General features: G+C 38.4%; 1 protein-coding gene and 1 pseudogene across 2 annotated transcripts; both read left to right on the top strand.

Annotated features, from left to right (window-relative positions):
* Window positions 1-6,367: 6,367 nt before the first annotated feature.
* LOC104447456 lies at window positions 6,368-15,143 on the top strand (annotated as a pseudogene).
* A 501-nt stretch (window positions 15,144-15,644) lies between these two features.
* LOC104447457 (putative receptor-like protein kinase At4g00960) lies at window positions 15,645-19,836 on the top strand. Of its 2 annotated transcripts, none has more exons than XM_039312335.1 (8): window positions 15,645-16,414; window positions 16,506-17,373; window positions 17,993-18,112; window positions 18,297-18,373; window positions 18,442-18,652; window positions 18,763-19,000; window positions 19,143-19,293; window positions 19,373-19,836. In XM_039312335.1, the coding sequence occupies exons 2-8, from the start codon at window positions 16,545-16,547 to the stop codon at window positions 19,673-19,675; spliced, it is 1,929 nt and encodes a 642-aa protein (XP_039168269.1). In that variant the 5' UTR covers window positions 15,645-16,414; window positions 16,506-16,544; the 3' UTR covers window positions 19,676-19,836. The 2 variants fall into 2 exon arrangements, with proteins under 2 accessions (XP_039168269.1, XP_018728587.2); XM_018873042.2 differs by having other exon boundaries at window positions 15,648-16,414; window positions 18,183-18,373.
* Window positions 19,837-22,310: the final 2,474 nt, after the last annotated feature.

Here is a 22,310-nt window from a genome sequence, read left to right as displayed (position 1 = left end):
AATTGATCTTTGTCATTCTAGGGCACTTAAATTAACGTAAGTGTTCATATGCAATAAAGACACTCGAAGATTGATGCAAGTGCAGCAAGAAAATTTCTACCTCTCTTCTCACCTTGTGATGCTGCTTCGCCTCCAATCTACCTCAGTGTGTGGGTGGTTCTTGATGGGGGGTAGGACAGAAACTTCACCAGTGTAAGGAGCTCAAAGGGGTGAGCAATGAAATGCCTCTCACTGTTTTGGTTATCATACCATTCACGAGAGAACTCTTTACCCTGCAACCATGGAATCTTCTGCGCTCATCTCACAAGTATATAGATGGGGGACTGTGTGTAGGATATAGCTTGCGTGTCATCATTCTGACGCGCCTCATCCAGCATGTTCAATCAATCTTGTATTCTTCATTTAGCTGTCTATTCTAATAATCCTCAGCAGAATCAGTGATCTAGATAGACAAAATCATCATGCAAAAATCCATTTGGAAAATGCATGCAACATTTTAAACATGAGAGTTTGTACTCTCAAAACAAGTGAATGGACAAGCAAGCATAGGAGGACTTGGACACTAATCTTATAAAGGACAAAGTGTCAAATCCTTTGACCCGTACTAGTAGATGTTGTGTCATGCCCCTCTTTGAGAAAGAGCTCATAAAAGTTCCCTGCATTGAATCTTCTATTTGCACTAATTCAAGTAAGTTCTCTGCCCTTGTAGAATTCGGGAAATTTCGATCATCCATGCCCTTCAACTTGTCACCCATAAATGAAAATAGTGTCATTAATCAAGCTATATTAGGGCATGATATACGTAATTTTCTCCAAAAAATTGGGTGGTCCTTTAATCTCGGTTCTTTTATCTCTTCTTCCTGGCGGGTGGCTTTCTACACTTTGTCATAGGTGTGCAGGTAGTTTTAAGAGCGAACGCTCTTTTTCACTACTGGAGATAGCGTTACGCCCAATTGGGAGGCAAGCCCTACATCTATATGAGATTTGCCCCACATTGACCTTTTCTACCTTTGTAGATTCTGTTGACGGAAACCAAAAAAGTGATGAGTCCTTTTCCAAGTAAATTGAGCTTAAATTAAAACTAAAACCACCATTTCCTGAAGGACACTTTTGAAGGCAATCTAGTCTTCGTCATGCCATTGGGTTTATGTCACATGCATTAAACATAAAAGCATATGTTATGATCTGATGGTGTGTTCTCAATCCTCCCTTATCAAATTGGATCTTAAAGGTGAGAATATTCCAAGGCGGTTTTGAGAAGACAAAATTATGAGTGAAAAGATCAAGTTGCAACTTGGTTTGCACCAAAAAAAAAAAAAAAAAAAAAGGCTTCTCTGAGCATTAATGGAGTTCAGGGCTTTATTCCTCAGCTAGATCGTCAGAATCTGTAATGCCCCTTAGGTGCATTATAAAGTCACAATGACTTTATTTTTTTAAATGCGAGGTATTATGTTGAAAGGTTTTGATATTCAATCTTGGAGAGAATATAAAGAAGCTTAGTCTTCAGAGAGATTTCATCATATGGTTAGCTTGATATACTTCAACATGCCCTCAAAACATGAAATTTTTCATAAACTGCAATTTTATTGAGTGAAAGGAACGAACTACGTTATGGAAGAAGGAAAATACTAGAAAGCTATCACATCCTCGAGACTCATCAAAATCTTATGAAATCCCTAGAAAGCAAGAAAGACTCATGTAGAGGAGTGTGCAAATAATTAACACTTTGGGCGATTCAAACTCATCCTATCATTTTGTTCCAATGGCAAAAACAGCGTCACCTGTCGTTTAGATGGCTTCATTATCTGGCAAATCATCCCCTCCAATTGGCATGATGTCCTTGATGTCAATATTAGCACTTGGCGGCCTAGAGTATAGCAGATGATAGTTATACTTGTCGCTTGGTTGCCCCAGTGCACCGACTTCTCCGTCACCCTCTTCGTACCCAGTTCATCGTCTGTGACTTAGGAGGCAGAGGTGGAATCGTAGTGAACTTGTCCAGGCGATCCAACAGGTGTAGCAGTGCAATTTTCAACTTTTCCACTCGACATTGGAGTTGTGCCATCTTGCTGTCACTCTTCCCACTGGACACCCATTCCTTGGTCATTTTTTTCTTGAGTATCATTTTCCTAAAGATCAAAGACGGATATGAGGCAATGATAAAGAAGAGGGAATTGGGGTCTTCTGTGAGACTCTCTAGGAATGAAAAAAAAGCAACCGACTTATCTTTGGATCAAACGAGGATGTGGTCTTTTGCTAGGGTTTCATTACAAGAGAAAGTGTCTCTGAGGGGGCATTCTGTGCTGATCTAACAAAAATCCCTTGTTTTAAAAATGGTTGTACTTGATCATGGGGGAGATATAATTGATCAAGATGGAATAATTGCGGAACACGATAGAAAGGACAAAGAGTATTGAATACTTTTAGCGACAAGCGGAGGCTAGCAAGACACAAAGACATGCGCATGTACGTATGAGGTTTAACGCCTAAAGGTGGGATGTACAGGCTTGATACTATGGTCCAGAAGGATATACTGACTAGCCTAACATGTATGTGGCTAACTCGGCTCCTCTTCGTACCGGCTCAGTCGAAAGGCTGTCTTTACTGCCGCGGGGCTGCGAGTGAAGACGAGCACTTTTCACACTTAGAAAAAGCGGGGTTAAAGAGGACGGGTCTTATTTTGCAAGTTTGAGGGCCTGGTCAAATCCTCTTAACACCAATCTAATTGTTTTCCTAGCATGTGACCCAGCTCCAATCACGAGATGTATGTGCCAAGATGTAGTGCTAAAGCATTTAAAACAAACACAACATGTATATGATGCATACATAGCTTCAATAATGAATAAAAGATTCATTCACAATCCCTCCATACAAAACATGTGGTAGCATACACTCCACCCCTTATAACTTCTATCTGCAAAACTCTGCAAAACTATTTAACACCTAACGTTGAGGGCATACCTGATCTCTCCACTGCCAACTGAAAACATTTTCCAAAACGAGAAATCTGGGCCTAAGTCCACTATGAATTTTAATTCAAGGCCCTAGCGGATCGCCAAACACAACCTTCTTGCAGCACAATCTCACATAATTCCTCTCGGACACCTCTTCCACTTCATTTATCATCCATAGTCTCTCCCCTTCATCGGTCATCTCCATGCCATGCCCTCTTAATTGGTCACTATCATACATGACAAGAATCGGTAGAATATGAGGAAAGGAGGGAGGAAGCATCACTCTCCGCAGAATGCCCAGCCATTCCAATTGTCTCCACCATCACTTTCCTCGATAATTCAAGTCTCCAGCAGAGTCCCCTTGTATGACAGTGACCAATTAAGAGGGCATGGTGGGAGACTATAGATGACGGATGAAGCGGAAGGAAGAGGTCTCCAAGAGAAGTTATGTGGATGTGATGATGATGAGATATTCGTGAATCTTTGGGAATCTCGTGAGTGAACTGCCTCCCCCCAATTGTGCGTCCGTCTCCTTTTATAGCAAAAAATCTCCCACGTATCACTGGAAAGTCTTGATTCGAGGAGTTGATTGATGATTCTCGGAGAATTGCTGAATTTTGGCTTTGATTTGTTACTGAGAATTGATTTTGAATCTCTCTAATTCATTTCCAAACTAGCACTTGCAATCATTTGGTTTCCTTTTCGGCTTCTACTCATATTGCCTTGAATGTAACCCATTCACTTGCCATCAGCCAGCCCATTCCATCAATCTCTTGCTGATATTCCATTGATTCCCCAGCTTCTTATTCTTTCCCCTTCGACTCAGACGGGTGGCCCTTACCAATCTCCACTATCGTTTCCTTTTTTATTCTCATCACTTAGTTGACCTTCCTTATTTCCTCTTCCATTCTCACGACCTGCCCTCCATCTTTTCCATAATCAGCTTCGGTTTATCTTGAAAGCTCTTGCTTAGTTAATGAATCTTGCTATTCAACACGAGACAACGAAATTATCAGGGAAAACAACGAGGAACAATGAATAATAGGATGACTTTTCGTGGTTTGGTTTGAGCATTGCTATCAAGATAAACCGAGCAAAATTGATGTCAGGACCACCATCATGTTCATGCCCTTGTCTTGTCCATGTTCATGCCCTTGTCTTGTCATTTTTATGGAAGGATCAATCACGTTTCCTAGAAAGTTCCTGACCCGCCGACGCATCAATTTAAGAGGACCATTCAATTAGAGGACCACTAGCATACGTAAATTGAGTGGCTATACAGGCTCATGCTAGTGGTCCTGACATCAATTTTGACCACCATCATGTTCCTGGGAAACGTGATTGATCCTTCCATAAAAATGACAAGACAAGGGCATGAACATGATGGTGGTCCTGACATCAATTTTGCTCGATAGAGAAGGAGACAAAGGAAGAGTTGATTTACCACCGGCTGTGGTGGCTCCGCTGGATAGGTTTCAGTGATCCTTTGCGAGAGAGGAGAGAGGTTTGAAGCCCTTGCAATGCAAGGGGGCTGGTGGAGTTACTTGGTGACTGACCCGGTGGCATGGGGTGGTGGTTTCCCATATTACCCCCAGGTTCTACCCGCCGGCTGTCGACTTTCGGGGTTTCCTGGGTCACCAAGAGGAAGAGTTGGATTTGGTTTAGTCATTTGCTATTTGCCATGATGTCCCAATCAGAAATTAGAAAGGCAGCTAACCAGATCTAGACTTTTCAATTTCTATGTCGCTCTTCCCTTTTACAGTTCAATTAAAATATCTAGAATTTTTTCTTAAATTGTTCGCATGGGTATAAAATCCCACAGTTGATTACACAAAACTGCAGTCGAAAATTATTTTTGTGATAATTAATTAACAAAACTGCAAGTAATAAAGATGCTTAATATGATATTATAGTCTCGCATATGTGAGAGGATGGATAGAGGCAGAGCAACAACTAAACTATTTTCTATCATTTTCTATGTACATGGTGGTTTCTCTTTTGGTAAATGCTTGATTAGCTTTGCTAATGAAGAAAAAAAGTGACCATGAGATCAAGGGGCGTTTGTTTCGTGGAAAATGAGTAATTTGGAAAATATGTTTCAAAAAATGATTGCTTATATCATCTAGAAAAATAAATGAATGGAAATTTTTGTTGTTGCCCACAAAAATAGTTAGGTTCAGATTATTATCGATGATGAAAATATTCTCTATTGACTAATTTTTTTAAACAATAGAAGCAACTATTTTTTGGAAAATGCTTTCTAAATCATATATTTTTGGTGAAACAAAATGAGTAGAATTAGTACTTCCAACAAATTTTTATTTAATGGAAATTATTATTGTTGTTGTTGTTATTACTACTGGTGATAAATTATTACCACAAAACAGCACAAATATGTTTGAATGTATCTTGCTTTCACAATTGTAAAGCGGGTGAAAGTGTCGCAGAAAATCAAGTTGGAAAGGAATGAGATCTGAGTATGGAAGTCACAAGCTCAGATCTTGAAATAATTAAAGATGAATTTAGATTACACTAAAAAATCTTACTTGAAACTAGCTAATATTATCATTATTTAATTGATATACATCAATAGGAGAAAAAAAATTCTAGTTTTTGGCACGAAATAATAGAATTCTGCTTATGCCCTGATAAATATGGTTAGCGCCGTACCAGGTTTGTAAGAGAAAAGATGAGGAAGAGAAAAACCAAGTGATCAGGGACAGCTAATCAGAATTTATTTCTTTAGCAAATAGGGATAGGAAATTCATAATTTGACCGTTTCTTAATTACATCACACATAACGATTAAAACGCAGTGCAGATTGAATGAAATATTATATTTTTAGTCTTTGAAAAACCTTTACATGGTTCTTCTCCTAACTATTTATTAATCCACATGTCATTCTCTCCAGAAAAACCTGAAAATTTTATAAGATGACTCAAACGTAATCTCCTGGAAATAACCCTTTAATTACAACGTCAGAGACTAAGACGGGACCGTGAATTGTGCATCTTATAAATCTCAGCTCGAACTGGAGCTTGAACACGAACCCGGATAGACTAAGAAATGGCTCATTACCAAAGTGCTTCAGTGATCATCCATTGCCTTCTTGCTTATTTTATTCTCCCCAGTTTAGTCCGCCTTTTACGCGCCGATCCCCCTCACATTCTCTGTTCAGAAACTGGGTATTATGCCGTCAACAGCACGTTTCAGAATAACCTCCATATTTTCATCACGAATATGTCCTCGAATGCTTTTCTCTCAAATTTCTATAGTACCTATTATGACAATGGCACAGATAGAGTCTATGGTCAGTACATGTGCTTGAATTATGCTAGTAACCAAGATTGCAGAAACTGCATAGACTCAGCCTCGCAGACAAACAGAGGTTCTGTCCTAATAATACCGAGGCAATGGTCTGGGAGGAAGTCTGCCAGTCGCAACACTCAGGTTGGGATTTCACTGACCGTTTGAATGTTACGGGCAACATATGGAAGGACAATACGATGAATGTTTCGCAGTCCGCCCAGTTCAAATTAGTTGTTAACACCACATTGCAGAATCTCACCAAAGTGGTGGCGTTTGATCCTTTGTCAGACATGTATGCGACCGGAGCAGTCGAGTTCAAAGATGCGAGCATGTCAATGCTATATGCGTTGCTGCAGTGTGAAAAGACCTATATGGAAGCAATGCAACATCTGTCTTCAAAATAGAAGATATGTTGGCCAATTGGGGTCTGTTTGTTAACCATTCTAATAGTGACTGATTCTGATTTTTTGTTCCCATGAGTAGTTTTGGAATAGAATCGTATTTGGTAAAAAATTTGTTCCCGGAAATAAATTTCTATTTTTTTGTTCCCAAAAATATATTTGGAACATAATCAAGAATAGTAAAAAAAAAGATTATTCTTGTTCCCAAGACAAAAGAATTAACCCCATTTTTTCTTTTCTTCTTCCCTTTTCTCTTCTTATTCTTCCATTTTCTTCTTCTTCATCTACTCTTGCCACCGCCACGGTTGCCGTTCGCTTCCATCCACCGTCGCCGCCCGCCACCGCCGGTTGTCAGCAACCGGTCCGACAAGTTTGCTAGAGGCTCGCCAAGCTAGGGCGAGTGCGTGAGCTCGGCGGAGGCAAGCCCAGCCACCGGCGAGGCTCAGCAAGCCTCACCCAACTGCCAGCAAGGCTCGGCCAAAGAGGACCAACCTCGCCAAGGGTCAGTGATGCTCCAGTGAGGTCATCGGTCCTTGTCTGGCCGGTCACCGGTCATCCCAAGGGTAGCGACCGGCCAGCTTGAAGAAGAAGAAGGAGAGAAGGAAGAAAGGAAAAAAGAAAAATAATAATAAATTATTTAAAAAATAAAAAAAATGATTTGAAGTATGAATAGAAATTTTGCTTTTTGTAGAATACATATTTAATTTTGTATTTTAATTTATTATTTAGTATTTATATTTATAGTTTATACTATAGTTTATTTACTATTTAATAAAAAATTGATTATTTAATATGTTTATTACTTTGTATAAATATAATTAATCAATAAAATTCTATAATTTGATAAAATTTTAGAATTGGAATAGAAATTTTATTTAGTTGCCAAACACATTTATGTTTTTTTCTATTCCAGAATAAAAAAATTTGTACGATTCGAAACGCGTTCTTTAGCTCAAAAAATTGTTCTCGGGAACAAAATCGTTACCAAACGCGTCATTGTTCTTTGTCGGTTGGCGTGAGGATCCTTAGCTGTAGCTGCTTTTTGAGGTATGTGGAGTATGCGTTCTATGAAGGGAAAACTGCGCCCGAGCCTAATCAAACCACTTAGGGAGGCAAGTTTATTTAAGTAGTTCTCCCTTTCTGCACACATGCTTTGGTAGTGTAGTGTACATTCGTATCAGGATGAGAAATAATCGCAATAATTTTCTGCACTGTGCAGCTAGCAGAAAGAAAATGGGGTTGATTGTGATTCTTTCGATTGTAGCAACCGGATTAGCAGTACCGCTTTTGGCGTCCCACGTTTGCTATCTTCAAATCCACAGCAGATAAAGAAGAGGTAATTTGGCCCTCCAAAGTGCTTATCAAAGTCTTGAAGCTTGTTCTCCAAATTGTCCGGCATTTTTCTCATCCTTTGTAGTTCTGCTTTCTTCCTCAAAATTTTTGCAGGTAATAGATCATTTATCCAGCTCGGCATGCTCCACAATACTGACTATACCAGTGATAATACTAGTTTCATGAATGGGATTTTTCGACAAAGATTTGACAAGAATGTTCCAACTTTCCCATTTATCGAATTTACGGCCATACTAACTGCTACTAACTATTTCTCTGCATCAAACAAGCTGGGACAAGGTGGTTTTGGCCCTGTTTACAAGGTAGCGAGGATATAAAATACAGGGGAAAATGACTACATATTAATGTCTAAATTTGCTGCGATTCAGATTATGATCCTGAGTAGAAACAGTGGTGTCATCTCTCAAGCACCGAGTCGGTTACCGAGGAAATATACAAATGAAGTCTTGCTCATAATGAAGCTCCAGCATAAAAATCTCTTTAAGCTTTTGGGATTTTGTGCCGATAGCGAAGAGAAGATTCTTGTCTATGAGTACATGTCCATTGGCAGCCTGGATGTCATCCTTTTCGGTTTGTTGAATTAAACATAATGAAATTTTGGCTTTCAATATCTAACATATCTTTCTAAAATGTTCGTTCTTGTTTTTGCTGCCAGATCGAGAGAGGCGGGCTAAACTAGACTGGAGAAAATGCATTGACATCATAAACAGAATAGCACGTGGGGTTCTTTACCTACATGAGGATTCCCACCTAAGAATCATTCACAGAGACATGAAGGCAAGCAATGTTATAATTATGGTTAATGGATCAACGAAACCCAATAAATTAAGATACGTCTTTTATGTTTACGTATCTCTTGAATTAATGAATTTCCTAAATTTTTTTGTTCATGTATCTATTAGATTCATGTATCTTTTAATTCATGTATTTATTAAGTTCACAAACCTCTTGAATTCACATGTCTCTGGATTTATGAACCTATTGGATTCACGTATTTCTTGATTCATGAATTTCATGGATATATGCATCTATTTAATTCATGTATCTCTTATGTCCATGAACTAAAAATCTCTATAAATAGATGTGAGCATAGAGTTTCAATAGAGTTTTGGTTTTTCCGACTCGATTCCAAAAGAGCTTTTATATACTTTTCTACTCTTTCGATTTTTCTGGATGTGCTATTTCAATTGAACGGTTCGACTAAGTCCTGTTTGCATAGTGTTAATCCAAACAGGTTCGAGGTGTTGTATCTTGAGAGGCATAATTCGTGAATCTACGGAGTACCATTGGCATGAACTAATCACCTTAAGGAGATTCGGATATCCGTACCCCACCTCCATTACATTGATATTCTGATTACAACAAACAGTTGGTTTTCTCTGGATTAGATCACTCATTATTTGTTGTTCTTGTTAGATTATTGAGATGGCTGAAAACTATCAAGTGGCCTATAATGTCCAAAATGTTTCAGGAGACGTTCCTATGGTCGATTCGACCATTGCTATGGAAGATGTTCAGCCCTTAGGGTCTAAATTTGTAGCAGCCAATGCTATGGGCCCTTGGGCCAACATCAATTTTTGGTGGTGTGAGTACAAGTCATACGACTAGTATGCCCGGGACTATTTTTTCAAAACGATACAAGCCAAATGGCTTTTGGCTCCGTTTCCGAAGGGATAGTTCAACAAATTTTGCCTACTATGATGGCAACACCTCCAATTACAGCTAATGAGAAACCAGAGAAATTCACCGGAGTGGGCTTTAAACAGTTGTAGTAGAAGATGTTTTTCTATCTGAGCATGCTAAATTTGACGAAATATTTATCAAAGGTGTGCCCAATAATTAGTCCAGATGAGCATGATGTCATGATACTTGGTGCATTGGAGGCTTGGAAGCATGGGGACTTCTTATGCCGAAATTTTATTCTTAATTGCTTAGTGAATTCTCTATATAATGTTTATTGTATTATTGAAACTGCTAAACAGTTATGGGAGTACTTAGAGAAAAATACAAGATTGAGGACGCTGGCACCAAGAAATTTTTGGTTGCCAAATTCTTGGACTACAAGATGGTAAATTCTAAATCTGTCATGAGTTAGGTTCAAGAATTACAATTAATTCTGAGTGACATCCCTGCTGGGGGAATGATACTTAGTGAATCATTCCAAGTGGTAGGCATGATTGAGAAACTGCCTCCGGGCTAGTCAAACTTCAAAAATTATTTGAAGCACAAACAGAAGGAGATAAGCTTTGAAGATCTCATTTTGCGCCTCAAAATCGAGAAGGAAAATAGAAGGAGTGCGAACCCTTCTTCTGAGGCAAATGCCAACACTGTGGAATCTTCCAAATCCAAACAAGATAGAAAAAGGGATAATGTCTTTTCAAGGAAAAGACAAACAAAAAGAACAGTTCCAGAAATTCCAAGGGACATGTTTTATATGAAACAAGCCTGGCCATCGTGCTAAGGATTGCAAGAAGCGCTCGAAAAAAGGCAAAAACGATGGTGCAGCCTAGCAACTGAATTTGACAAAAGATGACAATATTGAGAGATTGTCTTATGTGGTAATGTCCGAAGCATTTTTGGTGTCAAACACTAATGGCTGGTGGCTAGACACAGATGCCACAAATCACATATGTGCAAATAAACACATGTTCTCATCTTATGAGAAGGCTGAAGAAGATGAGAAGCTTTATATGGCTAACTCTGCATCAGCAAAGATTGCTAGAAGAGGAAATGTAATCCTAAAGTTTACATCTAGCAAGGAGGTCACCCTGCTAAATGTGCTGCATTACTAGAGATTCAGAAAAATCTAATTTCTAGCCCCATACTTGTCAAGAAGGGTTTGAAAGTTGTATTTGAATCTAACAAGTTTGTACTTTCAAAAGGGGGGATGTATGTGGGGAAATGATACTTGTGTAATTATATGTTTAAAGCCAATGTGGTTGTCATTGATGTAAACTCGAATTATGTGTACCCAAAGACTATAAATAAAGAAAATTCTTCAGTTTACACTATTATGTCTCCTTATCTATAGCATGGTAGATTAGGACATGTAAACTATGGTACAATGAAGAGAATGGCAAACTTGGGGTTAATTCCAAGATTTGAGTTGGATGCTCGTTACAAGCGTGAGACTTGTGTTGAGGCCAAGTTTGTCAAGAAACCTTTCAAATCCGTTGAAATGACAAGTGAACCTCTATAATTAATCCATAGCGATATACATGATTTAAATTTTGTAGAAAGTAAAGGCGGAAAGAAGTACTTCATCACATTTGTGGATGCCTATACTAGATTTTGCTATGTTTATTTACTAACTAGCAAAGATGAGCCTATGAGCATGTTTGTCAAGTATAAAAATGAAGTTGAAAACCAACTTTGATAAATGAATCAAAGTGCTTAGGTCTGATAGAGGAGGAGAATATAGTTCAATTAATTTCAAAGAATTTTGTGCTAGTTTTGGAATAATTCTCTAAATAACTGCACTTTATACTCCACAACAAAATGGAGTTGCTAAACGATTGAACAGGACGCTAAAAGAGATGGCTAACGCCATGCTTTTGAGTTCAAGTTTGGCTCAGAACTTGTGGGGGGAGGCAGTTTTAATTGTAAATTATATTCTTAATAAAATACCCCACAAAAAGACTGGTAAAACTCCATACGAGTTATGGAATGGAAAGTTGTCATCCTACAATTTTCTAAAAGTGTGGGGGTGCTTGGCCAATGTGGCAATTCCTCCTCCTAAACAAATTCGGTTGGAACCTAAAACGGTGGATTGCATATTCATCGGTTATGCTAAAAATAGTAGTGCATATAGATTTTTGGTTCACAAATCTGAAAATGCGGAAATCCATATCAATATAATCCTAGAATCAAGGGATGCTGAATTTTTTGAGGATATATATCTAGTAGAAAGAAATCAAGGAGATCTTTCTTAAAAAAGGCTTAGAGAATCAAAATCACCAAGAACATTCTCAAGAAGAACTTTAAGATGAATGATTTAGGTGTAGCGGATGTTATAATCAGCATCAAAATTCTAAGAAATTCTAATGGCTTAGGTTTAACACAATCTCGTTACATTGAAAAGGTAATTGAGAGATTTAAAGGATTCGGCATCAAAGATGCAAACAATCATTTTCTTCCACACCTAACTTTAAGAAAGAACACTGGACATAGTGTCAGACAGCTGGAATACTCTCAAGTAATCGGCAGCATCATGTATATCATGAACTGCATTAAACCTGATATTGCGTACTTAGTAATCAAATTGAGTAGATATACCAGTAACCCAGGTCACAAGCATTGGAATGCTCTGATGAGAGTATTAAGATATTTAAAAAGGACAAAAGACTATCTTCTACAATATGGCAAATATCTAGCTATTTTGGAAGGTTAGTGTGATGCCAACTGGATTTCACATTCTAATGAATCGAAATCAACTAACGGATATGTGTTCGTGCTAGGAGGTGCCATAGTGTCATAGAAATCCTCTAAACAAAATCTAATAACGTGCTCTATGATATAATCAGAGTTTGTTGCTTTGGATAAAGCTGCTGAAGAAGCAAAATGGCTTCGACATTTTTTAGAAGATGTTTCAGTGTTGCCAAAACCTATGCCTGCAATTTGCATACACTGTGATTATCAAGTAGCCATTGCAAGAGCGAATAATGTTATTTATAATGGTAAGTCTAGACACATTCATCGTAGACATAATATCGTAAGGATAGAATCATTTCTTTAGACTTTGTAAAGTCAAAGGAAAATATTGCGGATCCGCTAATAAAAAGTTTGTCAAGAGAGTAGATAAACTACGCATCGAGGGGAATGGGTTTAAGAGCCTTAACCCAATAAAGAAATTCCAGGGTGGAAACCTAACCTATGCTATTGGAGATCCCATGGTCTAAGTTCAATAGGACAACGCAAATTCTGGAAACTCTAGTGTAAGCACCGTCTCCCATTCCTATGATGCAACAATGCTTTCCTATAGTGTTATTAAGGGTACGCTATACGTTTAATGATTCCTATAAGATGGAATGTAGCATCCAAGTAAGATATGGTAGGATATCTTTAATAGGAATGCACCTATATGCGTGGAGCTGGCCAACTCCATGAAAATCTTTAAAGGCTAGATTTTTTAAAGCACGCATGAATCCTGAGAGGTTTAGGGCCGAAAGAACGAACATAATCGAGAACCAATTTGAATTGGAAATACTCTATGGGAGGTTTATTGTCTAGGCTTATACAAACAACTGATGATTCAAGGCTTAGTTCATCGCAGTAAGTTCGATAGGCTTTCACTAAAGAAGGTTTAAAGCGACAGCTACCTATCTTGATGCGGTGTATTTCAACAGGCATGCTCAAATTCCTTCGAGTAAAAAATGTTTTGTTGATCCATTAATGTGAGGGATTGTTATAATTATGGTTAATGGATCAACGAAAGCCAATAAATTAAGATACGTCTTTTCTGTTCAAGTATCTCTTGAATTCATGAATTTCTTAATTTTTTTTGTTCATGTATCTATTGAATTCATGAATTTCCTATATTCATGTATCTTTCAGTTCATATATTTATTGAGTTCACAAATCTCTTGAATTCAAGTGTCTCTGGATTCATGAACATCTTGGATTCACGTATCTTTTGATTCATGAATTTCGTGGATACATGCATCTATTTAATTCATGTATCTCTTCTGTATATGAACTAAAAATCTCTATAAATAGATGGGAGCATAGAGCTTCAATAGAGTTTTGGTTTTTCTGACTCGATTCCAAAAGAGCTTTGATATACTTTTCTACTCTTCCGATTTTTTTGGGTGTGCTAGTTCAATTGAACGGTTTGACCGAGTCTTGTTTGCATAGTGTAATCCAAACAGGTTTGAGGTGTTATATCTTGGGAGGCATAGTTCGTGAATCTATGGAGCACCATTGGCAGGAACTAATCGCCTTAAGGAGATTTGGATATTCGTACCTCACCTCCATTACATTGATATTCTGATTAAAATAAACAGTTGGTTTTCTCTAGATTATATTCCAACAAGCACTGTATTATTGGACTCTGAAATGAAACCAAAGATCTCGGACTTTGGAATGGCTCGAATTTTTTCCGGAAATGACGAGGGAGCCAACACTGCAACCATAGTAGGAACATAGTGAGTCCAGTGTTTTTGGTTTGTTGTGTTTATTTCCTTAATCTACTGGTTGATGATATGAATATTTACTCTGTAGATGCAAATTTAAAGACGAATTTGCCATTGAAACGATGTTATAGCCCTATAGGCCACTTCAGTTGACAATGCTCGTTGAATGTCTCAATTTATCTCACATTTTCTTTATGATTATCTGGAGCAGTGGATACATGGCCCCAGAATAGGCTATGGAGGGAGTATATTCGACTAAGTCTGATGTTTTCAGCTTCGGTTTCTTGTGCTTGAGATAATAACAGGAGAAAGAAACGCTAGCTTTCATTTATCGAGACAAGCACTGACCCTCGCTGCATATGTATGAACTTTGACTCATTATAATTAGCATTTGTCTTAATTACTAGGAGAGTGAGGATACTGATTAGATCTTGAATTTGCAGGCGTGGCATCTGTGGCAGGATGAAAGAGAATTGGAGCTGCTGGATCCGTTGATAATTGACTCGTGCTGTGCAGAAGAATTTAGGCGATGCATGCAAATCAGACTGTTACGTGTTCAAGAAGATGCATATCACAGGCCTACAATGTCATCCGAGGTTGTTATGATGAAAAACAAGAGCAGAACTCTTGCAAATCCTTGACGACCAGCTTTCTCAGTGGAACGATTCGCCCAATATCGCCGACAAGTCACGGATAATTCCTGTTCTGTCAATGGCGTAACTATTTCGAATATTGATGCAAGATGATTGACCCAAGAAAGGAGATACGGGGACTTTGTGAGTTTACGAATCTCAATTAGTCACTCGTGCATTAAGAACTTTTGACGATCGTCTGCTCATATAAGATAACAAGTGATCATTTAGTATGGCAGAAAGTCTCCGCATATATTTTTCTGAGTGAAATTTGTATGCCGTGTGGGTTCGTGTAATTGTCAAATTGTACTGATGACAAATGCATTTTGTTGTAAATTATAATCAGCTTCTGCAGTTTGAACATATCGGAATTGAGCTGATCAAATGCACTCGCTTCGCCGTGCAACTGAAGGAACATAATTAAATGAATCTCTCTGGTCTATGACCACTAGTTCGGAGCCCCGTACAGGATTTGACTCTTCCATAATTCCAAGGTTTTACGAAAAAATTCCGGTGGCTGACGTAACTTTGGCAATATAATTCTTCTCTTGCTTCTTTGAACAAGCAATGTAATTGATCTAAGAAAAAGCTAAGTACTATAATTTTCAGTAAAATTACAGTTGGCAAATAATTTTTTTTATAGAGAAAGCACATTTGTACGTTTGTTATTTCCCAAGTACAAAATGCCAGTGGAAGAACTGCAAGTAGACAACTATTAAATTCACTTTTTTAATATCTCAAACTGTCTAGATCTGGTACCGTGTGCAAAAGGGTTTGACAGAGTAAATGAAACTGACATAAAAGCATTAAAATGTTGTCACAGTCCACAGACCATGAATTCCTCGTACAATGGTCCATCCACTGAGTTAGACTCGCTCATTAAGGTACAGAGAATATTACTGCTTAAGTGCAGAATAATGCCATTTAACAGCTTTCTCCGAAAAATGACTAATTATATCTGTAATTTATTATTTATCTATAGTTTAATGAAAGGGAACAGGGAAGTTGGATTATATTATTTCTTGAATATGATTTTTTTTTAATGAAGTAGAAAGGAATATTAAATACAATCTTATCTTGTGACTTGTTGTCACAAGCACCCACCGTAACCATAGGAATAAACAGTCTTATCTCTCTTCAATTTAGTGTTCAAAATTGTTTCTAGCCTTGTTGGCACTTTTTTTTTTTTCAAGAAATTCCTTTTTTCTCAAGAAACCCATTGTTTGCTCAAGAATCCAAGGTCAAGCAAGAAGTTTACTTTTCTTGCATTGGCTAATGTGCATAGCCCTTGAAATGATCAAAGGACAAGTCAAATTTATGACACAAAACCACTTTCCCCCCAAGTAAAACCCCCAGAATGATTCAACAGTTTGATAGAACGCCTAACGGAAAAATCTGTGTTATTTCATGCAGTAGGTCCTTATCGACAATCTCGCTTCTTCTTCTTTTGTCATTATCAAGTATGAACTGGTCTTATGTGGGTTTTAAATTTCTTGGGGACAAGTAGCATCTTATTTTCCATGAAAAGGCTCTACTTGTCAGGTTCTCCGAAGTTTGGTGGCAACGTAAGTTCTTGCAAATCTCCATCAGCAGACGGCATATATGACTGATAACATTTTCACGAGACTTTCCAGGTTCATTACGATGTTTCTTATACGGCTTCATTTGATCTCTAGTCTATACGCAATGCTAATATCTGTGATATATGTTTAAATTACTTTCCAGAAACTTGTGTTTGTTCATCGTGAATTGCTGCTTTACACAATGAATTATCTGGGCGAATGTGAAGATTTGATGTGCCGGAGGGAGAAAATGGAGAGAGGTCCACTTTTTTATTTTCTGTTCACGTTCATATTACTGTCAACACGAGGCCTTCACATGAGTGTTGAAGCAGATTATCTTACAAATTCTTGTCAGTATGAGTATGGAAATTACTCGACCAACAGCACGTTTGAATCAAACCTGAAGCTCCTTCTTGATTCACTGCCGTACAACACCGCAACAACTGGATTCTACAACACTTCTGTCGGAGAAGGCCTTAACCGAATTAATGGACAAGCTCTTTGCCGAGGAGATGCGAGTTCCACAGCGTGTGAGAGTTGTGTCAGCAATGCAAGCCAAGGGATCATGAAGCTGTGCAATGCTGTAGATGCACTAATTTGGTATGAATTATGCCAAGTGCGATATTCCTTCCGAGATTTCTTTTCAAACACGGCTTATACCGGTAAATACCCAGATTCAAATAGTCAGGACAAACTTGCATCGGACCCAGCTGATTACTACACCTACTTGATGTATCTAATGGAGAACATATCCACTGAGGCTGCATATGTTAACTCTACTCAAATGTTCGCAACTGGGCAAATAAATTATTCTTTGAGCCAGACAATATATGGGCTAGTGCAGTGTACTAGGGATATGTCAGGCAATGACTGTTACAATTGCTTGAACTCTGCCTTCGGGGACCTAAAAGCATGCTGCCATTTGCGGGAAGGTGGAACGGTTGTTAGCAGAAATTGCAATGCGAGGTATGAGCCATACCGCTTTTTCAATGGCTCGATAACCTCTGTGTTATCTTACCCTGCTTCCACAGGTAAGAACATGCAATCTATTTGAAGTTACGGTTAGTACGAGAAGAAAGCTATAGTTCCTGCCATTAACTTAACTTCTATGCTTATAAAATTTGAGCTATGGTCCGAACAAAATAGAAATTTGTGGAGAAAGTTAATCTGCATAATGGGTGTTCTTAGACTTTTATAGTTAAAGTTCTCTTTCAAAATGACAGAGGAGATATCTACAAGGGTCAAGATCTTAGAAATTTGTGTACACCATTATTTCATTCACCTCAATGAAGAATTCAACTTTTAGCAAATTCATTTTTCTAGTCTGGCCCCGTTTTCTCAGAAATATTATTAGTTGCCTACATCGCTTTTATTCAGTCAGGGATAGCCTATAGCGAAACTTGTAACATAGAGAATCTAAAGAAACATAGAGAATCTAAAGAGACTTAGTTTACATATCCTTGATTATGGAAATAGCCAAATATGCAGAAAAATTACTGAGGTAATCAGCTCAAGCTGAACATTTCTAATAAGCCTCTTTATTATTATGGGATGCAGTTCACCATTAGTGTAGACATTAGATCTCTCTTCATAGCCAATTGATATTCCAGAATATTCCATTAATCAAGATGTTTATTTGACTCATAAAAGGAACGGGGGATAAATGGAAGAAAGGAAGGATTGTCTTAATTGTTGGTATCCTGGGACTGCTATTAGCTGTTCTTGCTGGATCTTGCGCTGTCTACTTCAACTGGAGAAAAGCAAAACAAGGTATGTATGAGAAAATGTCCCACTTAATTTATATTTATAGGAAAGCTAATACAAACTTGGGTACCTTTAGACCTGGAAAGAAGCCCGCATGCTGTCCTCCATGATTTAGTAAATCCAGTCAGTGTGGAAATTACTGAAGAAGGCAACCTAGTTAGCTCTGAGGAACTTCCTTTCATGGATCTAGCCACAATAAAGGCCGCTACAGATGACTTCTCAAGTTCAAACAAGCTCGGGCAAGGGGGGTTTGGTACTGTCTACAAGGTAGTTTATCTTTTGCTGTCAGTTTGCGATTGTTGGTGGTTGAAGGGCTTAACCGAATTTGCTTTCAGGGTTTGCTTTCTGATGGAAAAGAAGTGGCAGTTAAAAGGTTGTCAAGGAAGTCTTGGCAAGGTCTCGAGGAGTTCAAGAATGAGGTCATCTTGATTGCAAAGCTCCAGCACAGAAATCTAGTAAGACTTCTAGGATGCGGCATAGAGGGAGATGAGAAGCTGCTTGTATACGAGTTCATGGCTAACAAAAGCCTCGATATCTACATCTTCGGTTCAATTTCTCGTGTTCTCCATCTTTAAGAAATAACTCATTTACTTAGAAATTGCATGTGTTAAATTGTCCTCATCACGAACGTTTTTGCATGATGCCTTTATCTTCAGATTCAGACCAACGTGCACAGCTTGATTGGTACACGTGCAATTATATTATTGATGGAATTGCTAGAGGATTAGTTTACCTGCATGAGGACTCGAGACTGAGGATTATTCACAGGGATCTGAAGCCTAGCAATGTTCTGCTGGATCATGAAATGGTTGCCAAAATATCAGATTTTGGGATGGCCAGAATATTTTGCGAAAACCAAAGTTCAGCTAATACAAGAAGAGTTGTAGGAACATAGTAGGTCCTTGCATCTTCTGATTTTGGTCAGCTGAACAATCTAGCAGTTTCTTGCTCTTGCCAAGGAAAACTCTTTATTTGGTTTGTCAATAAGAAGGTACTACACAGGAAAGACTAATGTGAACTTTGATATTTGTTACAGCGGTTATATGGCCCCGGAGTATGCAATGGGGGGACTGTTCTCTGTGAAATCAGATGTGTTCAGCTTTGGCGTAATTTTGCTTGAGATCATCAGGGGAAAACGGAATAGCGGATTTTATCTTACAGAACAGGTTCAGACACTTCTTGCATATGTATGTTCCACGGTTCATGGGAATCAAAATCTTGCCTTATAATCATTCACTTTGCATCACAATTAATTTAATCTTGCAGGCGTGGAAACTATGGACTGAAGGAAAAGAGCTGGAACTCGTGGATCATTCTTTAGCAGAATCAGGCCAAGCAGCTGAAATAGTCAGGTGCATTCACGTCGGCCTTTTGTGCGTCCAGGAAGATCCTGAAGATAGACCGACAATGTCAGAAGTAGTGACACTTTTAGGAGGTCAAAAAGGAACTCCTCCGGAACCCAAAAAACCAGCTTTTTGGGTTGGTAGAGCTGCCCAAGAACTCGATCAATCCTTGGCACCTAATCTTTCAGCCAATGACATAACTGTTTCCAGTATCTCACCTAGGTGAACAAGCACGTATTCCAGCTAATTAAGGTTCCATTTGCCCATGGTTGTAAAATTTCATGTTGAAAAGAGGAACTTGTCATGTTTGGAAGAATTACTCTGCTCATGAAAATCACTGTATAAACAATCAAGATTATGGCATATGGAGAAGGTTGATTTGGTAAGTGAAAGGAAGATGCAAAAATTTTCAGTGACCCGAGTGAACATAGGTGGATAAATATACAAATTCTATAAACCAGAGGCCCCATACATTTTATTGAACTAAAGCAGTGTTAGTGCAATTTGCCTTTCCTCGAGTAAAACTTTAGTTCTGTTGGAAATGGTGATCCATTTTCTAGAATTTTCTAGAGTTGCTAAATTTCTAGAATTCCCTAGATGAAGTTTTTGGAAGAAAGAAAAATGTAGAAGAACATGTGTAGATCTCTCTAGAAGAAGAGAGGATAAACTACAATCTAGAACTCTCTAGATTAAACCTAAGTGGACAACATTCTACACAAATCTAGAATGTTGGTAGAGCACCCTATAAATAGGAAAGAGGGGAGAGCATAGTATAACAACAAATGTAAGAGGGTGAGAGGAGCATGAGATAATACTCCATATCTTGAAGCTCCTCCACCAACATTTCCTCCAACTATTGTAAAATTATTTTATCCAACTAATGAAACTATTTCCCATATCCCATGTTCTTTGTCCTTTGATTATCCTAATTTATCCCTTGTCCATCATCTACAAAATATACCATACACTTGCACACATCACAAACAAAAAATTATAACTAATACAAAAACCATGCTTCTACAGCGCTCACATCCATTTTTTTAACATGGTATCAGAGCCAAGTGCGCCCAGGTTCGTAACTGAGCCAGGCGTAAGGGACCATGAAGCCAAAACCAGGCATATCGGATGGTTATGGGCATTTGTCCTCACCATCCTCAACTAAAAAGGCCAGAGCCCGAGCGAGAGCCAACAGAACCAGAGCCGGAGCCAGAGCCAGAATCAAAGGCCAGAGCTCGAGTGACAGCCAATAGAGCCAGAACTGGAGCTAGAGCCAGAACCAAAGCTGGAGCCAGAGCCAGAGCCTACGAGAGCCAGAGCCAAAGCCCGAGCTAACAACTACAACTAAGAGCATTTTGATGCCCCAAGACATATGGGACATCATTGAAGAAAAGTCATGCATGTTCAAAGGCAAGTGCAAGTGGTTCAACAAGAGAATGTAAGGGATCATGGAACGAAGACGGAATAACAAACATGGGACAAATTACAAGAGAAATTTCAAGGTACATCCGAGGCTTTATAACACAGGTCTGGAGTATCCCGAAAATGGATCAAGGGGGAGTGTTGGAAATGGTTATCCATTTTCTAGAATTTTCTAGAGTTGCTAAATTTCTAGAATTCCCTAGATGAAGTTTTTGAAAGAAAGAAAAATGTAGAAGAACATGTGTAGATCTCTCTAGAAGAAGAGAGGATAAACTATAATCTAGAACTCTCTAGATTAAGCCTAAGTGGACAACATTCTAAACAAATCTAGAATGTTGGTAGTGTTGGGTTTCATGAATCATGTATAAGAAATATTAACATAAAGTATGCAGCGGAAACAAATATATATTTTACACATGATTCTCCTAAGGCGTTGTTCGTGCGTTTTAATCAAAAATCTAAACATAAAAGGGGAGTTAAACGAAATACCTCTAGAAGCGCACTTTGAAACAAGTCGGTTCGGATGTTCTACAGTACGAGTCCCACAAGCATCGGATCTCTAGTTTAGACACACCAACAACGAACGTCGAACAAAAAGAGAATTTTCGGATATCCACCACTTCGATCGTGCTAGCAATCACGTGGAAATAATTCGTCGTATTCTTGATGTATAATAGTCACAGCTTGAATGAGATAACGCTCTTCTTTCTAGCGCCTCAAAGACACAAGAACACGCACACACTTTGCTTTCTATTTTCAGCAAAGCATCACTGATTTCTCGCTTGTGTTTCTCTCGAACAAAACCAAAACCACACTGACTCTTTTTCTGTTTTTCAACAGCAACCTTTTAACTCTCATCCCTCGTTCATTTTATAATAAAAATGACCAGCAACGGTTGCTAATCGATGGACGATCGTGCATGAGCGGTTGCTCATGCACGATCTTGGCATGATGGTCAGCGGTTGCTGACCATCCGTGCATAATGGTCAGCAACCGCTGACCATTACGCTGTGCATGTGCACGAATTCGTGCACATGCATGAAGCTTTACTTTTTTTTTAGGGCATAATTCTAACAATCTCCCACTTGCACTAAAGCCAACTTGTTTGGTATGTTAACATATATCCACTTTGGGCATGCGTGTGCATCATATGCAAGTAGACTCGTGACTATAATACAAATTAAATTAAATCTCATTTAATTTAATTTCAAATCGACTCAATTCGATTGCAGTAATTGCAAACACATTTGCAATAATATTTCTCTCTCGTTCCACATCATCCTAATTGTTTATGGTGTGTGACATCCCTAAGTTCATCACTAAGCTGGTAGTAAGACTTGTATTAACACATTAGTACTTCCAAAAGAATTAATTGTCCCGATTAATCTTTTAGGTCCTACAAGCCACGATTAACATCTAGCAATATGTCATGGCTACCCAGA

This window comes from Eucalyptus grandis, chromosome 5 (assembly GCF_016545825.1).
Source record: "Eucalyptus grandis isolate ANBG69807.140 chromosome 5, ASM1654582v1, whole genome shotgun sequence".
Classification (NCBI taxonomy): Eukaryota; Viridiplantae; Streptophyta; class Magnoliopsida; order Myrtales; family Myrtaceae; genus Eucalyptus; species Eucalyptus grandis.
This window is presented reverse-complemented; position numbering and strand designations above follow the sequence as displayed.

What these genes read in the sequence shown, in the direction of transcription:
- LOC104447457 (XM_018873042.2), top strand. Translation starts at nt 16,545, where the DNA reads ATGAATTATCTGGGCGAATGTGAAGATTTGATGTGCCGGAGGGAGAAA. An exon ending in ATCTTACCCTGCTTCCACAG is followed by an intron (nt 17,374 to 17,992) that starts GTAAGAACATGC and finishes GACTCATAAAAG; the next exon opens with GAACGGGGGATAAATGGAAG. An exon ending in CCTCGATATCTACATCTTCG is followed by an intron (nt 18,653 to 18,762) that starts GTTCAATTTCTC and finishes CTTTATCTTCAG; the next exon opens with ATTCAGACCAACGTGCACAG.